This window comes from Apiospora phragmitis, assembly GCF_038363925.1.
Source record: "Apiospora phragmitis strain CBS 135458 chromosome Unknown utg000002l:1.0-5516284.0:1.0-5523493.0, whole genome shotgun sequence".
Classification (NCBI taxonomy): Eukaryota; Fungi; Ascomycota; class Sordariomycetes; order Amphisphaeriales; family Apiosporaceae; genus Apiospora; species Apiospora phragmitis.
The window spans coordinates 4,929,894-4,953,823 of NW_027117400.1; the positions used below are offsets into that span (position 1 = coordinate 4,929,894).

Here is a 23,930-nt window from a genome sequence, read left to right on the forward strand (position 1 = left end):
CAGGCGCACATTCCGAGGTTTCTTCATACTTCAGCATCCCATATCTCGGCCGTCAGTGTGCCGCCTCGACCTCACGGTACTTTGGATGGCCCAGTGCCGCGTCGCCTGCCAAGCCGTTGCGTGTTCTGTTAGGGCTTGCAGCCGGCCGAGGAATTGTCTCAGGGGAGCCGACTGGATGACAGTACGGCTTGGACAGACCTGGGCGAATTTTCTTGGAGGCTCACGACACGGGCTGGTGCGGGGCCGACGTTGCTAGATCTCGGAAGATATCATCAAGACCACAGCATATTTGGCATGCTGCCCTCGGTCACGTAGGATACCATTGCGGTATTTTTACCATACTTACATTTTGATCGAGATGAGAAGGGCTCACAATGCAAGATGAGTGGAGGGGATATGCAGCAGGCAAAGAAGCAGAGATATGGATGGTGATGGGGTGCGAAGGCATCTTGGCAACCCAAGCGTTGCAGACTGCCTCGCAACAGCGACTGAGATATTGTACTCGGGTCATATGATGAGTTTGAATGCGTATAGCATGGCGAGTCTATTGGCTATAGCGTTACCCGAGTTAGCTAGGGAAGAGGTGGTGATGTTAACATGACATGACATAGATATGCGGGTATCCTTGGAGCTAGATCCAAAGCAAGAAGTTTACCTGATAAGAACTCACCGTCGCCCTGCTTACTCGACTTTGCGACTGTTGTATCCAAAGTTGAGGTATCCTGATCTACCGTGAACATTTCTCCTGTTACGTGGTCGTTCTGGTCTTGACCAACCATGAGTTGAGGAGCTTCACCTACTGCACTAGCAGATCCACGAGGTTTTTTGTTGATTGCTATACTGTGCATCTCGATGGCAATTGCATGTATATACATATATATGTAGTGACGCGACATATATGCAATGAGCTCTGTATATTTGCAATTTGTTCAACAGCGCTACTTCTTAAGCATGCCCATGTTCCCACGAGAATGGGAAGGGGGGTTGGCGCAGAAGATGGCGGGGTCGACCGAAGTGTGGATTGTTTCAAATCGGTCGCTTCTGTTTGCTTGTCAAGGCCGGCAGTGGTCGGGCCTCTCCGGCTATGCGGACATTGGGCTTGCTCTATCCACCCTATCCTGTGCTCATACTTGGGTCTTACTTAATCAACCGTCCAAGGATTGCCAGGAGTAGAAAAGGATGGGATGGGATTGGGGTCCGGCAAAAAGCTTGGCATGCCTCTTGTCAGGCACAGATTCCGGGTCGACTGCATGATTGGCTGTCGTTGCCAGTTGGCGCCCATGCACCCTTGCTCGGGCCTGGGCTTTTCCCCTTTTCCCCACTGGTGACTCTTTTCCAGATCCCCAAGTGCCACTAACTCTGTGACGTGCAATACAAACCTCGTTAGTCCTGGCCATTCATTCGGCCGTCCTCCATGTCTATGTGTGTCTATGTGTCAAGGATGGTGGATCGATCTCCATTAGTAGCTCTTTTTCTTCTTCTTCTTCTTTTCTACCTTTGGCAGTGCAACGACCGCTCGCTCAACGCTTCACCGACCCTAATGACCGCATATGGTTCGCGCAAGCGACTGTGCTTCGATTCTCCGAAGTCTGCTTGCTTGCCTCGCTTTGGAAGAGGGCGCAAGAGCAGGATTCGACGCATAGACGGAAACGACGTATGTTACGAGTGACAAGTTGATGGATGACGAGATGTCAGGTCGCAAGGCCCATTCGTTCTGGTGGTGGCGCGCCGTGTGGTGGTTTGTCCTGTGTATCCGCGCGGGCAGGCTTGTAAGTCGGAGCCTGTCATCCACTCGGTAGGTAGTCGAAGGTGGCCAGTCAAGGGTCATGGCACCCAATCCCGTTTTGCTGCTTCGGCGGCATACAAGAAGACCCAGATCTTTCCCAGATCATACCTGCATTTCTCTTTTGCTTTGTGTGTGCATCGTTCCATTGTCATACTGTCGGTACTCCATCGGTGGTTGGACAGATTGACAAGTCATTCATTCGTCCCTTTTCCCTATCATCCATTGTGCTCCCCTTTGTGTATCCACCACAAGGTCGGCAATAATCAACATTGTTCGCGAGACCTTTCCTTCTGCTTCGCGAACCCCGGTGGCCGCTCATATTAGATCCCAGTCTTACTATTATTATACCCTCCATTCTTCATTTCTCTTCAGGACATCCGGCTGTGACGAGTGCAGGCAGCTCTCAATACCCATTTTTCGACTTTCCAAAGGATTAGCAAGACTGATCCGACACCCCCATTATTCATATCAATCTACTTCGATCTTTTTCTTATCCTGACTGTTGGTCGCCGAAACGATGCGTGTCTCGCATATCCTAACGCTGGCTGTGGCCCTCGCGGCCGAGACCGTCCTGGGCCACATGAACATGGCGGATCCGCCACCCCTCCGGTACAAGGGCAACCCCAACGCCGTCAAGGCAGGCAAGGTGGACTCGGACATAACGAGCCCCAACACGGCCGCGACTTTTCCTTGCAAGGGCGCCCTCCCGGACCTCGACGATCCCGTCGCCGGAGCCTCCGTCGCCACCTGGTACCCGGGCGAGCAGCACACGGTGAACATCGTGGGCGGCGCCTCGCACAACGGCGGCTCCTGCCAGCTGTCGCTCTCCTACGACAAGGGCCAGACCTTCACCGTCGTCTTCAGCAAGATCGGCGCCTGCCCGACGGACCCCAACATCCCCTTCACCCTGCCCGCCGACACGCCCAGCGCCGACAAGGTCCTCTTCTCCTGGTCCTGGATCAACCACACGGGCAACCGCGAGTTCTACAACAACTGCGCCGTCCTGACCATCGGGGCCGCCAAGAAGAAGCAGCGGGCCGCGCCGGCCGTGGCCTTCAAGGACCGCCCGCCCATGCTGGTCGCCAATATCTACCACACGGCCGGCTCGGCCTGCGTCAAGGAGGGCGTCGACGCGCTCTACCCGGAGCCTGGCCCCGACTTCGTTAACGTCTCGTCCTCGGCTGAGCTTCCCGATGACTGTGTGTCGGGCCAGCCTCTGACCGCCAATCCGGTCGTCGGTGGTAGTGGTGGTAGCAGCGGTAGCGGGGGAGCTTCTGGAGCTTCTGGAGCGTCGGGATCGGCCAGTGCTCCTGCGGGACCAGGAGCCACTGAGTCGGTGCTCCCCGGCCAGCTCCCGACTACGTCGGCCCCTTTGTATGTACTCTCGTCGTCGTCATTCTCGTCGTCGTTGTCGTCATTACTGCCTTCCCCTTCGATGTTCTCGTCGTTGTTGTTGCCTTTACCTTCATCGTCGCTACAGTCCTCACATTCATTATCGCCTTCGTCTCCTTTGACGTCTTCTGCGTCTTCTGCTTCTGCGACTGCTTCTTCCCCGGTGGACAGAGAGAGTACCTTGGTCACGTCGACAAAGTCGGCGTCTCCTTCGTCTTCCTCTTCGGCTGCTGTTGCACCGCCGTCGTCGCTCGTCGTGATCCCGATCACTACCTCCCGCCGAACTCATACCGCGTCGCCGCTACCGAGCACCACCTCCTGCTCTGCCCAATCCACGCTCCTGACTTCTAGTTCATTGTCATCGTCATTCTCATCCTCCAGCCCTGGAGACACCTTTGCCACATCTTCCATAGCAACAGCATCGTCTACTACTGTGTTGTCTACTGTGTCTTCCACTGCATCTGCTACTGCATCGTCTTCTGCGTCCTCTCCAGGAGGCTCGGAAGCAGCCCCGCCCACTAACACTCCTACGCCCAGTTCTCCCAACGCCACACCTAGCGTCGGCCCGACGACGTCTTCATCTTCTGCCACCTCCTCTGAGGTCGTGGGCCTGCCGTCCCAGTCCGTCACGGTCACGGTCACGGCATCGAGCAGCAGCGCCGCGCCCCCGTCGGCCACCGGCGGGGCTGGCGGCGGCAGTACCTTATCCGGCCCCTGCCAGCCCCGAGGGCGAGTGGAATTGCTTGACCGACGGCGCGTCGTGGCAGCGCTGCGCCTCGGGGCTCTGGTCGGCCGTCATGCCCATGGCGCCGGGGACGAAGTGTACGCCGGGCCAGAGTAGCAACCTGAACCGCAAGACGAGGCGGCAGGAGCACGGCAACCGCCGGCTCAACGCTGTGCGCCGCGATCCGGTCCGGCGCAGGGCTCAGGCTTGGGCTTGGTAATCTGTCAATTACAAGCAAATCGAGGCTGAAAGGCAAAAAGGAAATGGATATGTCATTCGCTTGGGAATGATTTCTGTTTTTCCACGCGGACGAAAGACGATACGAGATGGAACGGAAAAAAGGAAGAAAGACAAAGGAAGATTCAGAGGAACATTCGCTATTTGGCTAAACGGCGGTAAAAGGGAGAGGAAGAACAAGTTTGAGAGGTTATGCATTCACTTCTTTCCACGAAACTATTCACTCAACGGACACCTTTTGGGGTTTCGTTGATTTCACTTCTTGTACATATTTTACTCTTTTCTTTTTTTTGCCATTCCGAGTTCTGGGATTTGGTATTAGCACATACATTTCGAGATGGATAGACGGAGAGAAGAGATTCGGCAGTATGGAAGAGAACTTTATCGTACCCTATTTGGGGAGGGGGGACGTCAGTGGCAGGGTCTGTAGGCCACTATTCAATGTTGTTATTACCGAGTTGAACAAGATGATCAATTAGCATCAAAAACGTTCTGATCGACGTGTATCTGTGTACCTACCTACCTATGTATTGGGCTAGAAGTCAAGAGTTGTTACTGAGCCAAATTGGCTCACGCAAACGAAGCAACACTCGACGAACTAGAACGAACCAGTCGATATTAACCTGTGTAGAAGGACAGTGGCAGTCCAGCAGGACGCCCCCCTACATGCGACGGTCTGTAGTCTTATTCACCAGTCTTCCTGCTTGAGTAATAGGGGCCGAGGGCAGTTGCATTTCTTCGACTCGACCAAATCAACTTTGCGTTGATCACGGCTCAATTCCTTTTTGAACCTGCTTTGTGCGTCACGGAATGCTTCGTCTAGCAATCTAATAAGGGGCCGCACGTAAAAAAGTTAGTAGATGGAGGTGGGCCTTCACAGCCAAACCAAACCCCAAGAATCGGGGGAGAGAGGCGGGGAAAGGAAAGGAAGTCTCACGCGGCAGGGGTTTTGGAGCCCGAAGAACACCACCCTTCCATCATCTTTTCGTCGATAGCCGGCATTGTCGTGCTAGAGGTGACGATATGGATCTACCCGTACTTAATATCAACATGCCGTTCGTGCCCTGCCAGGTCCGCAGCACGACTGCGACAGGCTGAATTCGAGGACAAATGCGTTGTTATAAGATCAGAGGTTTTGATACTGCCTTTGGGTGGACTTGTATACGAGTGATTGCATAGCTACTTCTTTTCTTTCTACCAATGCCAGCGCGAAGGTGGAGAAATTTATGCAGTGTTACCGAAACTTGAGGCATCTTAAACGTTGACGCCCAATCACGCATCGGTGCGAAAACTTATTACCACCTGTTATACATAGATGGCCGGGCTATGTATTAGAACATGTTACGTTAGGCAGATGGCAAGGCACTTTTCGATAAAGTACAGAGTGTCTACATTGCGAAGCTTTTAAGAAGCGATACATCGCGACATTAATAGCGCCGAGAGAAACTAAACCTATACACTCTCTCTCACTTGCTCACTCTTTGTTATTCTTATTGTTACCAACCTGTTCTATCCAAGTCCCCCTTCTAAGCAGTTGGTATGTTCGAACCTACGCAGCACTTCTGGCAATGCTAGACCATTATGATCTTGAAGTTGATCTTATTGAGATCTGCGGCAGCGACAAATCCTTTCTTGAAAAAGTTTCTGAGAGACTTCGGAGGAGGACGAGGATATTTATCAGATCTGCTAACACTATATTAGCAAGCAGTATAACGTTCTATTTGAATTTGTGGAGGAATCGAAGATTCTAGCACGGTTCTTTGAAGGAAGCGACGAGGTTACCGAAGCTGAAATTATCGCCATCTTTGATCTTTATGTGGAAGGCTTTGTGGATTTCTGGACCAGAAGAGCCGAGCTGTGTATTCTTCATTTTCCGGACGCGTTACATCCCAAGTCCTTTCGACAAAGTGTCGAGGAAGCCCTTAGCGGAAATATAGACGCTGAGAAAGAGTATGTTGTGGATCAGCTTAAGCCGTTTTTTTAATCGCAGAAGCGTCGAAACGGAACCCAAAGATCCAGCAAAGGAAAACAATGGCCCCTTAGCGAACTACGCTAGCCCAACAATCGCAGATACGAGCGTATCCAAACCGGCAGATTATAGGACGCAGAGGGAGTCTTCTGAAGAGCGTATAGGGGACAGCTCGAACCAGTCTGGTGAGGTCGAGAAATACGAAGATACAAGAAAAGAACAACTTGAGCGAGGACGCATCTGGAACCATCTTACTATTTCCCGAGATCAAACATCAGCGAGCGATTTCACCAGGGAATTACTCGTGACTATATTCAGGACCAACATCGGGCCCGGGGATCACGGAGACGAACAATTCAACCTTGGGCCAATACCAAACGTTCCTCTCACCTCCCATCAGAATCTGCAGCAGGTAACTACCCATCGTCAACGAATACTTGCATATCAACAACAACCTGCGTACAAAAACCTTCTTCTTGGACAGCAGTTGAGATTACAATCATTGAGAAAAGATTGCCCTTCAAGTTCAATTCCTCACCTATATACAGAGCCTAGGTCAGATTCGTCGGAAACTTTAAGCCTAGAGGTGTACACAATTGGCACTGATGAGGAGACTGGCCTCTTGATGGATATCGATTCCACAGAGGCAGAGTCTTCCGCGGACGTCGCCGCGGTACAGGACGACTCCAACACTGAACGACACGTCATGGATGTTGGCACAAAGAGCGAAAATCTGCTTGGCCGTATTGCCTTGCTAGCGCAGGAGAACCAAGCTTTGAAGGGTCTTCAAGCTAGCGCTTTTCGATGCGAAAGACTTTATTTCCTTCCCGAGGATACCAGGCCCGGGGCACCCATGACAGGCTATCTTGACGAACCGAATTGGGTCTCTGGCCCCTCAGGCAACCCTGCGCTGCGGTGCAACCTTCCTGTCAGTCACATAGAAGGGTATCTAAGCCAGCGTTCTGATATTACACACCCACTGTTCAGGAAGCTGAGGTGGCGAAAGCCCTACTTGCCACGAATGATCTACCGCGTCGTCCGGTTCCAACATCTGAGTTAATCAACTTGCACCATAGGGATATGATAGCTGCTATGGAACAGTTTCTCGCAATGCAACCTAACTTCTCAGATGATTTCCCGGACCATGACATACGGCGGATTCCCGCCCCATATCTGTTTTGGTACCACTATCGCTCTAGCAACGCTCTCGATCGACTGAGTCTGAAATCAGGAGAGTTCATGAAGTTTCTGACTTCCTGGATTGAAGAAAACTACGCCCAGAAGTATGCTTTGGTCGAGGAGCATCTCACGAGGGGAGTTGTTTCTTGCGAAACATTGCCCTTCCTGGTGAAACCAGGGACGTCCTGGTATGGGAGGAAAGTCATCAAGTCCATGCCACCATTGCAAAAGATTGGCTCAAGCAGACATCGGCTCCGCTTCTCCGTCAGGATAATAAAGAAAAGGAAATCAACTGGTCCAAAACGGAGACGTCGTCGAACAGGATTTCAAGCACGTGGGCTGTGGACAGCTGGCACTTCGGATTCGATGGCGAATTCCACCGCAACAAGTTTGTGATTAGTATCAATATTGATGTCGATGAGGCGGACAAAGAGTCAAGCATCAAAACCTTGAACAGGTATCCATTGAGGTTTGCGTCCCCACGAATCAAGGCCTGCCTGGAAAGGCGAGGGAAAACGTTCTGGAAATGCCGGAGACAGCACCTTGTCTCATATGAGGAAGAAGGTGCCGAACACACAGTAAGCTCTTTCTTTGTCCTTAAAACAGGCATATTCTTGACCTGACATAATCGCACAGAATGGAGAGCGCTTCATGGTCGACTACAAGACCTACCAACGGCTTCACTCTAGCTTAGTCATGACCCCAGCTAGATTTTCAAAGACAAACAGAAGTGCTGAGGACTCCGAAAGACTCAGCTCAGAGGTCATGGAAAATGATACTCCACCCCCTTCGCCTGACATATACGTGTTTCCAGACACAATTCCTGGCTACAATATCCACACCAAGAAATGGGGTACGTGTTTCAATCGCACAACTAATACTCCCTTAATTTATGGATTTGTGCTGATAATGTTTATTTGATTGGTGGGCTTAAATGTTGATCGTATTAAGGACGTGAGGTGGAATAAGGAGTCCTTCAAGCACCTCGTCGTGGAGCCCAGCACGAAAGAATTGATTCAAGCTCTTGTGAAGCATCAAATCGCTTCTGAGCAGGGAACTGACATCGTTAACCGCAAAGGTAACGGTCTTATTATTCTGCTGCATGGTGGGCCTGGCACGGGCAAGACATTTACGGCCGAAACTGTGGCCGAGATGGCGGAAAAGCCCCTGTTCCGAGTGACCTGCGGCGACATTGGAACCAAGCCGGCGGAGGTGGAGAAGTACCTGGACTTGGTGCTCTACCTGGGCAAGATATGGAACTGTATTGTGCTAATTGACGAGGCCGAGGTGTTTCTCGAGCAACGAAGCCTCGACAACATGGAGCGGAACGCCCTCTCCGTTTTCCTACGCGTACTCGAGTATTACGAGGGCATTCTCATTTTGACGTCCAACCGTGTGGGAACCTTCGACGAGGCTTTGAAGTCGCGCATCCTGATGTTACTACACCTACGGGAACCTCAACGAGGGCCAGCGCACTCGGATGACCAGATCGCGCGCGACGAGGGGTTCTGTTAATTACTGACGAAGTAACGATTTTGTTTATGTTGGGACTCGGTTGATCTTTCCTATATTCTACTCTCTTGATTTTTGCATCTGTTTTATCAAGTTACGTGCCGCAAAACGCTCTCGTTTACTTCAAGTTGACATTTATAACATCTTAAACTAAATTTCAATATCTCTTATATTAGCGACGTTCTCTTTCTCATATGCATTCGAGCGGAAGAATAGTTTTAAATAATAAATAAGTATAGCCTAGTAAGTAAGATATATATATTAAGATATTAAATAACGTAGTTTATAATTTAATTAAATACTTTTTAAGACCTCGTATAATAAAATATAAATTTATTAAACTATTACGTTTAAAATTAATTAAAACTATTTAAAATTATTTTCGTTAAACGCTTTTATATTATTTTAATAAGTACGAGTATTATACTCGAGCTTTTCGTAGATTTTATAGCGTTATAAGCGCGTTTTAAACGTTTTTATATAACTACTCCTTTTTCGCGATTTATTTTATAACTATTTATTAATATTTTTTTAAGATTATAAATTTTTTTTTATTTATATACGAAGTAATCCTTTATTTTATAGCTGTTTTTCTATACGGTAACGCCGGCTAAGTATTTTATTTACTTTTTATAATATAGTTACTTTATTTTTTAAAAAAGCGAACCGGTATATAACTTATGTTATACCTTTTATAATTTAATTAAGTTTAATAAAAATTAATATCGAGGAGTTAGTTTAATATTACGCGATTTAATTTCTTATATATTCGGTTTAAAATTAAACTTTAATTAAATTATTTAAAACTTTTAATTCTTAAGGTATAAATAAGCCGAAAGAGGTCGCTAGAAGTGTTAGCGTATATAGTTTTATATTTACTTATAAAATAATATATTCTAGATTATACGGTATAAATCTTACCTTTTAAAAACCTCCCTAAATATTTAAAACGATGAAAATCGCTTAAAACGTTTTTAAGAATATTAATAAAAAGTCTTCTTTTAAAATATAAATAAGATACGCTTATATAAAACTTTCGATTTCTTTCTCATATAACTTTTTTAATATAAAAATAGTTAATATTAAGAGGTTAAAATTTATATAACGAATAATATTAAATAAGCTTTTATATATACGTATAAGTTCTAGGTTCAATCAGGGTTCAATCGTTATATTCTATTATTCATGTCTATCTTTAATACAAGCTACGAGGGGCATCGTATGCCCCTCTTAATGAAATAGGAAAAGGGTTCGTGCGCGTAGGCACGTGGCACCCCTTTTAGAGTAATATGGAAAACCTTAGTTCCTGCTGTTCTAACAAATAAAAAAATATATAAAATATAATAATCGAGTTTTTTTAATAATAAAGTTTAAAAATTAATAAATAATAAGAAGAGCCGCTCTCTAGGGGGTTCAAACGGTTCCTAGAGAACATGTACATATTCTCGCACAAAGACGTGGATGATTTCAAGCGAGTTTTCAGGCGCATGGGGCCGGGAGGCCCTTGGGGGGATTTAGGAACCGAGGAACTGTGTTGCGACTTCAGCGACGGATCTGAGTTGCTTGTGAGCATTGAGAAGCCCATGAAACTGATGTGAGCCAAGCTTTGTATCCTCTAGTACATCATCAAGATATAATTATGAGCCGGATTCGAGATGTGGCAAATCCTTGAAAGTCACAAATCATTCTCAATATGAGCTATCTTACCACGTCTTCTCTCGAGCACAGGCTGGTGATCGATGTGAATATGTTTGACTACCATACATGAAATCTCGAACCCAGAAAGGCTGATAGAGCGGGATAAAAAAGAGGTACACCATGCGTCCATTCCCTATTGGTTTTCGGGGTTAGTCCATGTGAAATGGCCAAGGCTGTTGCCGTAATCTTTCTGATATGGGAATCTTCTGACATGGTACTCAATTTCCTTGGTTGACACAGCACAGTGGGTTTCCATCGAAGGCGGGTACAGAACGACAAAGGGGCTCTTATCGGCGGTTATCCCAGGAAGTAAGGACCATTTACATCCTCGTGTGACTACATAACAGTTGAAGGTAGTTATCATACACTGTTATCAGCTTCGAGTCGAAAACAAATCGATTGTAGCGGCTCATCGAGCTGTGTGACAGAACGGTAAATCGACCACTGAGCTACAAGTGTGTACGCCCTGGATTCCTTGGTGCGGGCTGCTAATTACTTATGCTGTAGGGAGCTGGCCATGCAGTCGCCCTTTTGCCCGGTCAACGCAGTCCAATCATCAATTCCTTTTCCACTCACGTCCCACCCGCGACAAAAATCTTATGCATCCCAAACATTTCGGCATCTTCTGAAAACCTTTGCACCCAACTTTCTCATTGCCATCGCTCCTCTTCGTGTAAAGAATTTTGCACATACACCTGATCACATCAGCAACGCAGCACTAAACAGAATCACCACTGGACGACATGGAAATGTCTTCACAAGTCAGTGAAGAGGTTGACCTCGTCATCGTTGGCGGTAAGAAGACATGTCACATCTCATCACACATGCTAAGATGACCCGCTAACCTGCAAATCAATTAGGAGGTCCAACTGGCCTGCTCTGTGCGGTTCTAGCTCAACAAACGGGACTCTCTGTTTATATCATTGGTAAGCCCTCCACATCCCAAGTCCTCGCTGACATCAACCACCTCAATGAAGCTGACAAACCCAAGACGAGAAGCCGTCAACCCTCCAAGCTGGCCGAGCCGACGGCCTCAATGCAAGAACGCAGCAGTACCTCGAGGTGGCTGGTGCGCTCTACGAGCTCCGACCGAAGGGAATTGATTGCAATAGTGAGTTTTCTTCTTCATTCTACTTACTGTTCACAGCGCATCAGCTAAGCTAACATGCGACAACCAACCGCAGCTAGCTCTACATTTGCTAATGGAGAATTACAGTCGCGGCAGAGCACGTGGTGGACCAGCCTCGAGCACTGCCACCACAAGAACATGCTGATAGTCGGCCAGCCCGAGGTCGAGAAGGTACTACTTCACCAACTCCAGTCGGAGCACCCCGACAACACTACCGCGATTGTCCGGTTCGGTCATCGGGTTAAGTCTGTCTCCGAAGACATCAAAGGCGTGACCGTCACGAGCGACGACGCAGCGGGTCGCGATGATAGCAGCAGCAGCAGCAGCATCGTGACCACGCGCGCCAAGTTCGCCATCGGCGCCGACGGCGCCCGCTCGATGGTCCGCCAGGGCCTCGGCATCGGCTTCCACGGCACGCAGCCCGAGATGGTCTGGGCCGTGCTGGACACCTTTGTCGCCACCGACTTCCCGCTCTGCCCGGAGATCATCTCGCTCCAGCTCGGCGGCCAGTGCCGCGTCCTGTGGATCCCGCGCGAGCGCGGCATGTCCCGCTTCTACATCCGCCTGCTGGAGGGGCGCGTGATTACGCAGGAGGCGGCCGAGGCGACGATCCGGGAGCACATGGCGCCGTATCGGGTCGACTTTGTGCGGACGGAGTGGTTTAGTACGTTTGAAGGTGAGCTACTAACTACTTACCTACCTAAGTAGAATCCTCGATATTTCGATTCATGGATAACATCGGCTAACCTGTGGGTTCCATCTCACTTTGAACAGTCAAGGAGCGGGTCGCGTCGACATTTGTCAGTGGCGAGGACGGCAGAGGTCGCATTTTCCTGGCCGGCGATGCCGCGCATTGCCACTCTGTCAACGGAGCACAGGGCCTCAATACGGGCATCGCAGACGCCTTCGGTCTCATCTGGCGCATTGCCCTAGCCTGCGGAAAGATGAAGGTTGGTCCCGGTTCTAACGGCGACAGCATGAATCGGATCGCAATGATTATGAAGTCTTACGACACGGAGCGGCGTGCCGTTGCCCAGAACGCTGTTAGTCTGGCAGCTCAGCTGGTTCGCAACACGAGACACAGCGCCAAGCAGTATGTTGCGACCATTGAGAAGAACGCTGGATACATTACAGGTAAGTCATTCCTCTTCGCCTGATCTCGATGGACGATCAGGTGAGGCTCGGGTTATGCCATTTGACCAGATCACTGATAAACCCAATTTGGTTCTAGGCATGGGCGTAGCCTATGACGAGATGAATTCTCTTTTGGTAGTGGCGTCAGAGCGAGGTATCTGGAAGGCCGGCACGCGTTGCCCGGATCTGAGACTGCATCCCTGCTTCCCCTATGCCAAAACGGTGGACGACCACCGTCTCTACCAAGTGGCGCGTCGCTACGGTTACGGTCGATTCCTGGTCCTGGTCCTCGGCAACAAGATGAACTATGCGCAGGCCTTCCGAAACCGATTCGGGCAGGCTGCGAACGTCGTCAACCTGATGTGGCGAGGCTTGGCGTGGGCCATCTATGCGGCCACAAAGGGACGCAGCTCAGCGAAGCATTCCACGTGCGCCATCCGGCGCGCGCGCGGGCAGCGAGCATACGGGTCGGCTGAGGTGGAGCCGTCTGATTCCTTCACGGTCGTGGTCCGGCCCGACATGTACATTGGCTACGTGGGCGACAAGGAGGGAGTCCTGGCTTACATGGCGAAGATGCTTGGTTGAGGATGGCGGAGGGGATGGCCATTGACCATCGGAGTGTTCTATTATTGGACTGGATGACGCCGCATGGTGGGCGCGCTTGCTCATTGGACACGAGTGCGTTGTCAGCATCCTTGGAGTTTCGATTCGGTTGCTCATTGCCAGCGAGCCCTGCGTTTCTTGGACGTGGACCGGGGCGGCACTGTTTGTATGATTTCTCCCCATAGACGCTCGCTGCGCACGCGAGCCTAAAGGTAGTTTGGATGTCCTGCATCGCGATGAATAAACTATAATAAATCATGATATGTATCCTTGACGGCTCAGATAACAACCAAACTGTATCCTTTCTGACCACTCAGCCACCCTCATTTCTTCCAGTGGCCACTGGCGTCGGCGGACATCTCGATCTTGGAGTCTCCCCCGAACGGCCAACCGACGACCTGGATATTGAACTCCTGACTAGCCTCAATCTCCTCGGCTCGGGTCTTGAGCTCATCGACGTCCCATTTGGCCCAAAGAAACTTGCCCTTCAGAAAGGTCGCCTCGGGACTCGCAAGCCAGAGCATGAAGCCGGCGGGCAAAGATACTGACGTTGTTACGAGAAATGTTAGCCTCTTTATCACATGGGCCAAGCCTCCCCTTCAGTGGCACCCCTTATCAAGGAGATAGTTTTCAAAACTTACCATGATCCTCATACCCCAGCGCCTCGACCCCGCCCGCCGCCCGGTTCATGTCCGTATCCACAATACCCGGCTGCAGATGGTACACCCGCACCCGGCCCGGGTGCGAGTGTACCGAACGCAACGGCGTCCCAGACCCGGTAGGCCGCGAGCTTGCCCACGCTGTACGAGGCGAAGGCGCGCGCGAAGTTGACGTGAGCCGCGTTGGACGAGACATTGACGACGACAGCGTCCTCGGCGGCGGCGTGCCGTAGGAAAGCTTGCGCCACCAGCAGGGCGCTGCCCGCGTTGGCCGCGAGGCCCGCGAAAAAGGCGGCCGGGTCCACGTCGTCGACGCCCTCGAGGGGGCCCATGGTGGCGGCGGCGCTGATCAAGACATCGATCTTCTTGACGTCGTCCTTGGCACCAGAGGAGCAAAAGTCGGCGAAGGCGGCGTCCACCTGCGCCTTGTCCGTCATGTCGGTCGGCGTCGCCGTCACGGCCGTGGCCGGGTGCTCCGACTCGATGGACGCCTTGGTGGCCAGAAGGGGTTCCGGGCGACGTCCGATTAGGAGGATGCGCGAGGCGCCCGCGGCGGCGAAAAAGCGGGCCTTTTCGGCACCGATGCCGGTGCCGCCGTCGGTTACGACGACGGTCTTGCCCCGGGCCGAGTTCTCGGGGCGCGTGGGGGAGATGGTGGGGTAACACGTGTCGCGGACGATCTTGGTGGGGATGGGCATGCGTGTCTGGGGCATGGTGATGGTGGTAAAAGGATGGCGGTTACGGGGAATAAATGCACTTGTAAACAGTGGTATATAGGATTGGGGTTACAACTTGTGACTGTTACGGAGGTGTAGTTTGATTATTTTTAGCTCTTCATGTGTTCCCAAGATCATGGTGATCATGCATCTTATATATACCTGGATGCACTGCTATTACCGAATCCATGTTGTCGACGGCTTCAAGTTATCTCCGCAGGCTGGTTGTGGCTTTTCGTACGACTTTGTCAAAAGTAGGGGATTGATAATGTCCCGGTACAATATGCTCTGGTAAAGGTGGAGATGTGGCTTGTAATTATTCAGAGTGGCGCCTGTGGCTAGACGCAACCCCTGTGCCCCTTTTTGGAGTTTTGGAGCTGACAAATGCTAACGGCACAGTGCTTGCGGAGTACTCCTCACCAAATCTGTACCATAATCTCGTGGTCAGCTTTACAGACGTTCTTCCACATTTGGGACCAAAACGTACCGAATCCAGCGGTTCAAATTGAAATAAATTCGGAAACCATGGAAGATGGCACAATTCAGTCCGTTATGCGCTGCTCGCAATGCAACAAACCATTCGACAAGGGTGAGTCGTCTAGCGCGGGCTTTCAGCTTCCTGTGGTGCCCGGCACTAAAGTCGGGGTTGATCTTACTGACAACCCTTCGTCCCCAGCATCGAGCTTGAAGAGGCATGGATACTACTGTCGGACTCGGAAGCCGGGCGATAGGGTGCCTAGAGTCAAGTCCTGTCTCGCTTGTATAAGCGGAAAGACACGCTGCGATAGGAAGCGGCCTGAGTGCTCAAGATGTTTGAATAATAAGGGCATCATCTGCCGTTATGCATCAGACGGCCCGAAAGGAAATGGACAAGCCAGATCACAGCAGACGACAGGTTCTGAATCGAGCAGATCGCCAGATGCCGTATCTTCTTTTGGGACCGAGGGGACCCCCCGCGGTCGCAGCGCCCCAAGAGGCGGGCCAGGACGATAACATCACAGTTGATTATGATGGCTTTGTAGCTGCACTGGATGCGGTGTCTGGAAGCCTCGGTGAAGCAGCGTTTGGCTGGGGCGATCCCCAGGGTGTTGATTTCCTCGACCAATTTGCACTATCGACCGGCAGAAACGAAGTGACGCAGTCACTCTCCCAAGAATATGCCATTCGCGTTTCTGATGGCCGCAGTCCAAATCGAACAGCCATTTCCGTTACCCGACGCTTCTACTTTTCCTAATGTGCTAACAATACCAAGACCCCCCCAGCAACAATACTCGATCTCTCATTCGGCGGCCGAAAATGAAGACCGGGGCGCAGAGGATTGCCAGTCTCATATGCCACACCTTGAAATCGTACCCACTCATGATGATGCGGGACAATGCGCTGCCGCCCTTCATCCACCCGATAATGGCGAATCCCGGGCCCGAAGCCCCAGACATGGAGTCGTTGAAAAACTGCATCAGTCTCATGCAACTGCTGAAACCCGAACTCCAGGGGAACCGCAGGCTATTCTGGAGGAATGTCCGCCAAGAGTGCGAGCGCCTCTACAAAATGGTACGTCTGTATCAGCAGGACCCTTTTCCTGTGGGAGGAGCTTTTGCCACAATTCACTGACTGTGCCATGCCTCAGTCCGCCGAGTTGAACCCTCATGAAGTCATCGCTGCTTTGCAAGCTATTTCGATATACATCATCGTGCGACTTGACGATGGTGAGACTGAGAGCAACGATATTGCTGGTCTATTGATCACGACAGTGTTCGTAAGTGTTTCAGCTCTCGTCCCGATATCCTACTATATTCTACCTACGCTTCTCCAATGTGTAATGCTAACCGCACGTTAAGAAGACTTTGTCCATGGAACTGGGCAGGACAGACTTTGGCCAGGAATCTGTTCTCAGCAACAAGACCCCCGATGTAACGTGGAGACACTGGATCTTCGTCGAATCAGGCCGGCGGTACGTCCTTTGCCAATCACCTTTTCTTTTCCAACAACTTGCTCGGAGTGAAGCCCAATGAGACTGATTTGCTCTACAGATTATGTGTGCTCTACCAGATTGTGAATATGGTCGTCATTTTCGAGCCGGCCGCTATGTGTGATCTGGAATCCATCGGTATAATATTGTCCCCATTGCCGGCGAGGAAGCAGCTGTGGGAGGCGGACACGGCCGGGCAGTGGATGGCGCGGATAGAGAAGGACCTGGGGGCGCAGACAGACTACGGGATGGCGGTGAACGGCGATTTCGTCAAAGTAAGCGAAACCCCTCAGAGCGGGACCGTGGCGTATGGTGTTACTCGAAACAGGCAGACGGCTGAATGAGTGGAGTGGTTTTCGAGCATGGACAGCTTTGGGGGCTTGGTCATGCTTGCTGCCTCAGTGGTAGGGTGAGATGGGATCTGTCAGCTGGATCCTGGACGGCAATACGTCACTGGCTGTCTGTGGACCTACACGGAAATTGCGCTAGAGGGTTTATGGCGTCTCTCGTGGTTCATGACTTCCCCTCGTGCATAATTAGTAAGAAAGACTAGACAGTAAGAGGGGAGGGGAAAGCGGGTGGTGGAAGCATACCAGCATTACGGACCTATTCGCGGCGGTCATAAGCAGATGCGCACCCAGCGAACGATTTCCCTGCGACTTCGAGAAAATCGAGAGATTGCAAAGAATCTATCCTTGCGGCTAATAGGGAGCATGATATGAAAGATGAAATCACTTTTGGAGATGGGTCACTACTCAGCTATCCACAGAAACGGGAATCAACATCTGCCACTCATCCGTCGGTGAGGGCGCTTGACCGACCGTCAGGGTAGTACATATCATAATACCCAATGAGAACCCAGTCCAAGGGGCAATCAGACAGGTTCAGTCATTGGGCATGTGCGACAAGGAAGTAGGGGGTACTAACATGAATCAAATATGATCAGTATCCAATTCGAATAGGGAGCGGTGACCAACACCATCCATAATTATGTAACATGATAGGGATAGGGTGCTATAATTAGTCTAAAAAAAAGAAGTAAGAAGCTTAGCATTGCATCTCCACTGAGGCACTCCAGCCCTGTCTCTGCTGCAACCTGGCTGCATGTCCCTCCGCGGGGATCCAGTTCAGGTGTTATTGGCCAGTAGAAGCCAGAGCATGCTTGTGCAACTTGGCGTTGAAGCCCGACCCGTAGGATTCCTGGTCCCCGGGTCCAGTGGCGGTCTTGGGAAATGCGGGGGGTGGCGGCGGCCCTGGCCGTGCCAAATTTCGATCCCATCTTCGAGGTTTGTCACCTCAGGCGTCTAACCACACATGACACATCGAGTCGCTGCACTGCAGCTGGCAAGCCTGGGCCATGCTAGATGCTGGCGTTTTTCTGGGCTGACGTGGATGCGGCGCTAAGTCTCGGCGCCGACACCCCTGTCCTCTGCTACATTAGTGTGCATAAGTGGCTTGGGGTATATGCAATGTCCTTTTCCCTTGTTATGCCTATCACGCCTTCAGTATAATGCATTCCGGTGAGTCAAGAGTCTTACAGTTGCATACATCGGAGCAGCTAAAACGATCCCGCCTTCTGTTCTGCCCCTAGCTGCATTACTTCTTCGGATATTGTGGCTGTCAAACACTATGCAAGAAGACTATGCACTGCCCCGCACCAAGTCCTACCCGGTCCCGAGGTGAAACAGTTTCCCGCATTCGTGGCGTTATCCTGAGGGATACTCCTTGGAGGGAACGAATCAGCAAAGCTGTACTGTCCTGCTCTCACAGAACCTGTAAGCCAACGAGTGGCTGATCATGCCTGGTTGTCTCATTAGACCGTATACAATCAGGCTATACCGTACTGTGGTAAGCACTAGGCCATCTATGATCGTCGGGAGTCTTATTCCTGGCAGTCTCCTCAGATGCCATGTCGTCAGGGGAATCTCAGCTTCAACTGACTGACGACGCATTCGCGTGGAAACATCGGCGATCTGAAGAAGACCGACGTGAGATAGCGGTTAACAAGTCGATCCAAGAGGCTGGATGATGTCCGACAGCGTGCTAGGACGAGAAGGACGACAAAGAATCAAAAGGAAAGAAAATGGATGCAAAACTATAAGTAGACGTGCGAGACTCGCTGCTAACTCCTAATTTTTCCTCAAGTTCACCATCAAACAGCAAAGATCAAGCACCAACTACCTACACAAACCAACATACCCATTCCAATCCACTACCTTCAACATGCAGTTCTCCAAGCTCCTCATGGTCGTTGTTGGCCTTGCCGTCACTGGCTCCAGCGCCGACTGCATCGTAAGATACCATTTCCCTTCGTTCTCAAACCATACTCTCATAACCCCCCTTTTCCAATCATCATTACTCTCCTTTGGAACTTGAACAATGACTAATCCGAGGTTCTACCTCCTGCTATATAGCGAAAAGACAAGGGTGATGCCTGCGGCCTTCAGCGCCCGATCAACTGCGGCGCGGTCCCAGGCACCAATCAGCACAAGTGCTGCGTAAGTTATAGATTTGTTCATCCTCCTACTACATCACTTAAAAAGAAGCAATGATTTGAGCTGACCGCATGCACGGGGGATCTCGGTATAAAGGACCAGGCCAAGCTGTGCCAGTAGACGAAGGCAGCATAACTGGTTCAGGCTTCATGTGGCCTGTCTCGATGGAAAAGGAGAGATTTCAGGGGGGGGGGAAGGGGGCACTCATCAGGGCTACTATGCTTTTTGATCGCAGATGCCGGCTCGACTTTGCCGACATGATCAGGATTGAGGCCTAGTACTCAAAGGGGGTTGATGCGCGCTTCGTGGTAACGTACGTACCACGATCTACACTCTTTTAGCTTGAGAACTGAACGAAAACAAATAAAATCTGATTGGCCGTCATAGAGTATTTTGAACAACCTCTTACTGGGCAAACTATCTCCTGAACGATTAGAATAATTCATTAGAGAATATCTCCAAAATATTCATGACTCATCCTCACCAAGTGCTTGCTGACATCAGCCTGATTGACGGTCTGGTCGTACCTGCCTCAATTTTCATGGCCGCTTCCGTTTTTCGGAAATACCAGATACTGAAGCCGTAATAGGACAGCTGAACAGAGTGGCAAGCTCTCTCACTTCTGTTCTCCTCATCATTTTCCTTACTACACTCGTACCAAACCAGCATTCTAGGCTCTCTTCAAACATCCCTGTCACCGTACTTTATCATTCCAATGCACGGCGATTTCGAAGTCGCCTCTCTTTTCGATGCTGAGAAAAAGGAATTAAGATAGCTTGCCCTCTATTAACCTGCCAAGTGCAAGCCGGCAAGTTCAGTCTCGTAACTGGGATACTCAGGCTGCCATTGGACCCCAACGACCCCCAATCTTACTTGTTTATTATGCATGGGCGACGAAACTTCATGAACCAATCATCGATGACTGGTCTGATTACTGCCTGTTTAATGCGAGGTTTATGCTGACGTTTTCTGGTGTGTTACACAAGCCCCGCGCCGAAAATTTCTACCATATATATGATACATCCCTAGGTTGACCCGGGCTAACAGGCTCTTGGTTGCTTCTCTTCTTGTTGTGTTGCTCATACACAGCAAACCCAGGCTCAATCTGCCAACCATGGCATTCGACAGCTTACGCCACAGCGACGCCTTCGGGCGTGTAGTTGAGATTGGCGTGAGTGACCTTGCGCAGGAAATGTATTTGTCCCTGTCGATGGGCGCCTGACACTACTCGTTGTCCAAGGAACAAGTCGTGGCTCCCACGAGCCCGGTGGTACCGAAGCCACCGGTAGGTGGCAGCGATCCGGGCCGGCAATCATGAGAGTCTCTCTGACACTGCAGCTTGTTCATTGGACTTATTCCTCCATGACTGTCTTGAAATGGATATCTTCGTATCTTCTTCTCCTCCCAATGGTGAGCTATTACATCCCTGGTGCCCTACTCCCGATCCTGATACCACGATGAAGCTTCTTTGGCCCCAAAGCCTTGAGGGTATTTTGAGAAACGGTGGAAACTACGACCAGGTGTGCGCCTTTGATCGCAAATACCCGAGAGCCGCGTGTAATCACAAGGAGAATCGCAACCGGGATGTACCCGATGAGATGCGCGAGAGCGAAGCCAGAGAAGACTTCTCGCAGCCCTTACTTCCAGAAGAACATATTGATATGATACCGATCTCTCACACCTCTGCTCCCTCGGCTGCCAATAATGGAAATGTCCTTGGTGATATAGACGACGACTACGACAGCTATAACGACCTACTTCCGCGCCATTTTGGACCGCGCTATATCTGCTTCCTATTGCATGATTCTAATGGTACTATCAAAGGATGTAAAACACGTCTAGTGGTTAACTAGGTTCGGGAGCACGGTAATAATTCCGATACTAACTTCGTTTTTCTTTCATATACTCGGAAACAATTCTATATGGCTACCACTAAAGACCTAAAAAACTAGAAGGTAGATTACGCCACTCGCGAAATTCTCTTCCGTATTACACCAAGAGACCGCCACATTCTAAGACAGCACGGGATCAAGATAGCCCTTACGGCTAAAAAGAATGCATTCTGGCTGGATTTCGAATATATATGAGACGCCGAAGGGCTTACTAAAGCCACCAGTCAGAGTTTTGATGTCTATCGTATTTGCGACATAGTTCGCGCCGCCTACTCTCTAGCGATCCTTGTCGGACCCTCTCTCCAAAGCCGATATTCCTCAGCAATCAATGAGGTTTATAGTCCAGACCATGCTACGGCGGCTCAAGGAGTGGGGTACGAGGTTGTGGACACTGGCTGAGATCTTGCTCATTTCTTCGGAGAAAAGCGTGATGATATATTCTGTCGACGGGCCCGTTCGCCGCTGTCGTGGGCGAAACGCCAATTTGCCTCCTGGTCAATTTGGAGTGACGCAAAGCTCGTTCGTCAGCTAATCGATCATTACGAATCCTCTATACACTTGAAGCCACTAGAGCTCATCATCATCGCACTAAGTTGCTTCACGAGGCGCTCAACGGGCCAGTTCAATCAAGCCGATATCGTGTACGCTCTAATAGCTAATCACCCTGCAGTGCCGATCATAATCTTGTTCGTGTGTGCAGCTTTTGCGCTCACAATTACTATTGAAAGCAACGATGCGGTAAAAGAATCAGATTTGCACTCAGTCAGTTTTCCTGCCATGACTTAGTCTGGTATGTGGCATGCCGTCAAATTCCGGAACCAAGTTGGCTAACATGATGGGAACAGTGGTCTGGGCGTTGCTGATGACGGAGTTTCAAGAGGCCTGCTTGGCTGCTAAAGACGCTCGCTTTTATGATGGGAGGCTACGCTGCTGGCAGAATCATGTTGATTGCCGTCAAAAGTTGGAGGATTGTGTTTGATGGCCCTCGCGAGGAGTAGGAGTACAATGAAGCGGATCATTGGTCACGGGAAACCAAGAAGGGGTATTTTTCCTCAATATTCGTCTTGAAAGTCACAGTACTTCTTACGTGGGGCATGTACAAGTGGTGGAATTAGGACCGGCGCCGGCGGAGAGATGGAGAGGACGCTATTGAGTCAGAGCCCGTGATGGGAGCTACGGGGTGACCTAGGTATCACCAAGGGCGTTCAAAATATAGACCCAAGGTTAGATTACGAGGCAAGTCTTAACTAGGGTTTTCATGCGGCGCTATAATAATTCAATACCAGGCAGTAAAAAGAAGTGTAGTAGCAATTAAGTCAGGACTTTCACACGCCCCTATCCCCATACAGCCTTTGGTTCACTCTCTCTCCATCCGACCCCGTGTGGCCCGCCTCCTCTGTTGGCACGACAACATCCAGCCTCTTCATAATGCCATCGCTCTCGCTCGAGCCCGAACTCTCTTCGTCGTCGAGCCGGTTCCACTGCTTCTTGTTGTCCATGATGGAGCCACGCTTGCGCGACGGACCGGGGGACGCGAGGACACTGAGCTGGGTACCTCCTGTAGCTCTCTGCTGCTGCTGCTTGTTTGGATGGTTTGTTAGTTTCCTACTTATCTACTCTGAATTCCTCTCTCCGATCGTGCATTGGGGGGTGGGGTGGGTCTTTTGTGGACGACTTACCTCGCTGTTGCTCTTGAGGCCGTAGCCAGATCGGCCGCCGGAGCCCTGGTAGAATTTCCGGAAGAGGGCGCGGAGAGGGGGCAGAGAGCATGCGATGACGCCGAGGCCGCCTTCCAAGACTGACCAGAGGATGATGTGCCCGTAGTTGTCTAGGGAGACCAGAGAGTTAGGAACGTGAGCGTCATGAACTGTGCAAGGGCTGGGATTGAAACGTGGAAGGTTGAGAGAGGTAGCAGCTCGTGCTACGGCTATGCTTACAAAGCGTGTCATGGGGGTATTTCTTGATGTCATAGAACTGGTAGTACGGCATCCGTACGAGGCCGGCAACACTGCCGAAAACACCCAAGCCTAGGATCAATTGAACCGACAGCTTCTTGCGCTTTGGCATCTGAAGCTCCCGTAGCATGAAAAATGGCATGATAGCTGCTGTCCAGTCCACCACGGCCAGCATGACTGATCCGCCGTAGCTGACGGCAATCCAGCCATATTCCAACGGACATTGTCCACTGTCAAAGACGCAGTAACTAGTCAGCCCACACACTTCGCAAGAAAGATGGATGAGGTCGAGTGGTAAGTACATAGCCTTAGAGGTTATTATAAAACTCACAGATAGGGATTCCAAGTGGCCGGGAACGGGGTGCAGCTCGCAAAGACCACCCCGAGACACACCATGGACGAAGCCAGCAAGACCACAATGGTCCCCCACAGCGTCCACAGGTATTTCCGCTTCGTGCCGAGGCGCATGATCATGACGGCCATGGCCAGCTTGGTGGAAATCGAACACGCAAAGTAGACGAGTTCGAAGTATACCATGTACTCCTTCACCACGATCTTCCGGAGCTCGAGCTCCTCGGGCTTGGTGATCCGCGAGTCTCGGGCGCCGAGGCCATGGTACGTGGCGATGATGCAGAACACGCTTGCCGGGAGGAGGGGAGCTGTGTGGTGGATGGCCATGCCGTGTCAGAAGAGAGCCGCTTCGAATTTTGGGGGACTGGGTGGGACTTACATAGCCGCCAACGGCTAGAATATCGTCTTTATCCCACTGTTGCGACCACAAGTATCAGTGAGCAGGCTCTTCATAGCAGATGGTTTTAGATAGAGAGAAGAGCACACTGTTGCAGGGACCTTTGGATCTAAGAGGGGGCTTGGCGATAGGC

The 23,930-nt window shown here is 50.7% G+C and overlaps 9 protein-coding genes across 9 annotated transcripts; 6 read left to right on the forward strand and 3 right to left on the reverse strand.

Moving 5' to 3' along the window:
• Positions 1 to 52: 52 nt before the first annotated feature.
• Positions 53 to 740, reverse strand: PG994_002296 (uncharacterized protein; the record flags this gene model as incomplete). The annotated part of the gene is made up of 2 exons (XM_066853705.1): positions 53 to 198; positions 671 to 740. The coding sequence occupies 2 exons, from the start codon at positions 738 to 740 to the stop codon at positions 53 to 55; spliced, it is 216 nt and encodes a 71-aa protein (XP_066721846.1).
• A 1,563-nt stretch (positions 741 to 2,303) lies between these two features.
• Positions 2,304 to 4,019, forward strand: PG994_002297 (lytic polysaccharide monooxygenase; the record flags this gene model as incomplete). Its single annotated transcript, XM_066853706.1, has 1 exon — positions 2,304 to 4,019. The coding sequence occupies one exon, from the start codon at positions 2,304 to 2,306 to the stop codon at positions 4,017 to 4,019; it is 1,716 nt and encodes a 571-aa protein (XP_066721847.1).
• A 1,701-nt stretch (positions 4,020 to 5,720) lies between these two features.
• Positions 5,721 to 8,802, forward strand: PG994_002298 (uncharacterized protein; the record flags this gene model as incomplete). The annotated part of the gene is made up of 7 exons (XM_066853707.1): positions 5,721 to 5,779; positions 5,841 to 6,089; positions 6,130 to 7,036; positions 7,096 to 7,391; positions 7,466 to 7,865; positions 7,924 to 8,140; positions 8,309 to 8,802. The coding sequence occupies 7 exons, from the start codon at positions 5,721 to 5,723 to the stop codon at positions 8,800 to 8,802; spliced, it is 2,622 nt and encodes an 873-aa protein (XP_066721848.1).
• Positions 8,803 to 11,240: 2,438 nt separating this feature from the next.
• On the forward strand, positions 11,241 to 13,345 carry PG994_002299 (FAD binding domain containing protein; the record flags this gene model as incomplete). The annotated part of the gene is made up of 6 exons (XM_066853708.1): positions 11,241 to 11,292; positions 11,358 to 11,423; positions 11,489 to 11,608; positions 11,682 to 12,290; positions 12,401 to 12,760; positions 12,801 to 13,345. The coding sequence occupies 6 exons, from the start codon at positions 11,241 to 11,243 to the stop codon at positions 13,343 to 13,345; spliced, it is 1,752 nt and encodes a 583-aa protein (XP_066721849.1).
• Positions 13,346 to 13,686: 341 nt separating this feature from the next.
• On the reverse strand, positions 13,687 to 14,735 carry PG994_002300 (uncharacterized protein; the record flags this gene model as incomplete). The annotated part of the gene is given in 3 exon segments (XM_066853709.1): positions 13,687 to 13,907; positions 14,005 to 14,074; positions 14,088 to 14,735. The coding sequence occupies 3 exon segments, from the start codon at positions 14,733 to 14,735 to the stop codon at positions 13,687 to 13,689; spliced, it is 939 nt and encodes a 312-aa protein (XP_066721850.1).
• An 844-nt stretch (positions 14,736 to 15,579) lies between these two features.
• Positions 15,580 to 15,972, forward strand: PG994_002301 (uncharacterized protein; the record flags this gene model as incomplete). Its single annotated transcript, XM_066853710.1, has 1 exon — positions 15,580 to 15,972. The coding sequence occupies one exon, from the start codon at positions 15,580 to 15,582 to the stop codon at positions 15,970 to 15,972; it is 393 nt and encodes a 130-aa protein (XP_066721851.1).
• A 20-nt stretch (positions 15,973 to 15,992) lies between these two features.
• Positions 15,993 to 17,051, forward strand: PG994_002302 (uncharacterized protein; the record flags this gene model as incomplete). Its single annotated transcript, XM_066853711.1, has 4 exons — positions 15,993 to 16,289; positions 16,366 to 16,512; positions 16,577 to 16,689; positions 16,769 to 17,051. Coding segments are annotated over 4 exons (840 nt in total), but the record flags the coding sequence as incomplete, so codon positions are not given.
• Positions 17,052 to 20,578: 3,527 nt separating this feature from the next.
• On the forward strand, positions 20,579 to 21,055 carry PG994_002303 (uncharacterized protein; the record flags this gene model as incomplete). Its single annotated transcript, XM_066853712.1, has 1 exon — positions 20,579 to 21,055. One exon carries the CDS (start codon positions 20,579 to 20,581, stop codon positions 21,053 to 21,055), a length of 477 nt encoding a protein of 158 aa, XP_066721853.1.
• A 1,364-nt stretch (positions 21,056 to 22,419) lies between these two features.
• PG994_002304 (uncharacterized protein) lies at positions 22,420 to 23,727 on the reverse strand (the record flags this gene model as incomplete). The annotated part of the gene is made up of 4 exons (XM_066853713.1): positions 22,420 to 22,707; positions 22,774 to 22,922; positions 23,032 to 23,279; positions 23,381 to 23,727. 4 exons carry the CDS (start codon positions 23,725 to 23,727, stop codon positions 22,420 to 22,422), a joined length of 1,032 nt encoding a protein of 343 aa, XP_066721854.1.
• Between the last annotated feature and the right edge of the window lie 203 nt (positions 23,728 to 23,930).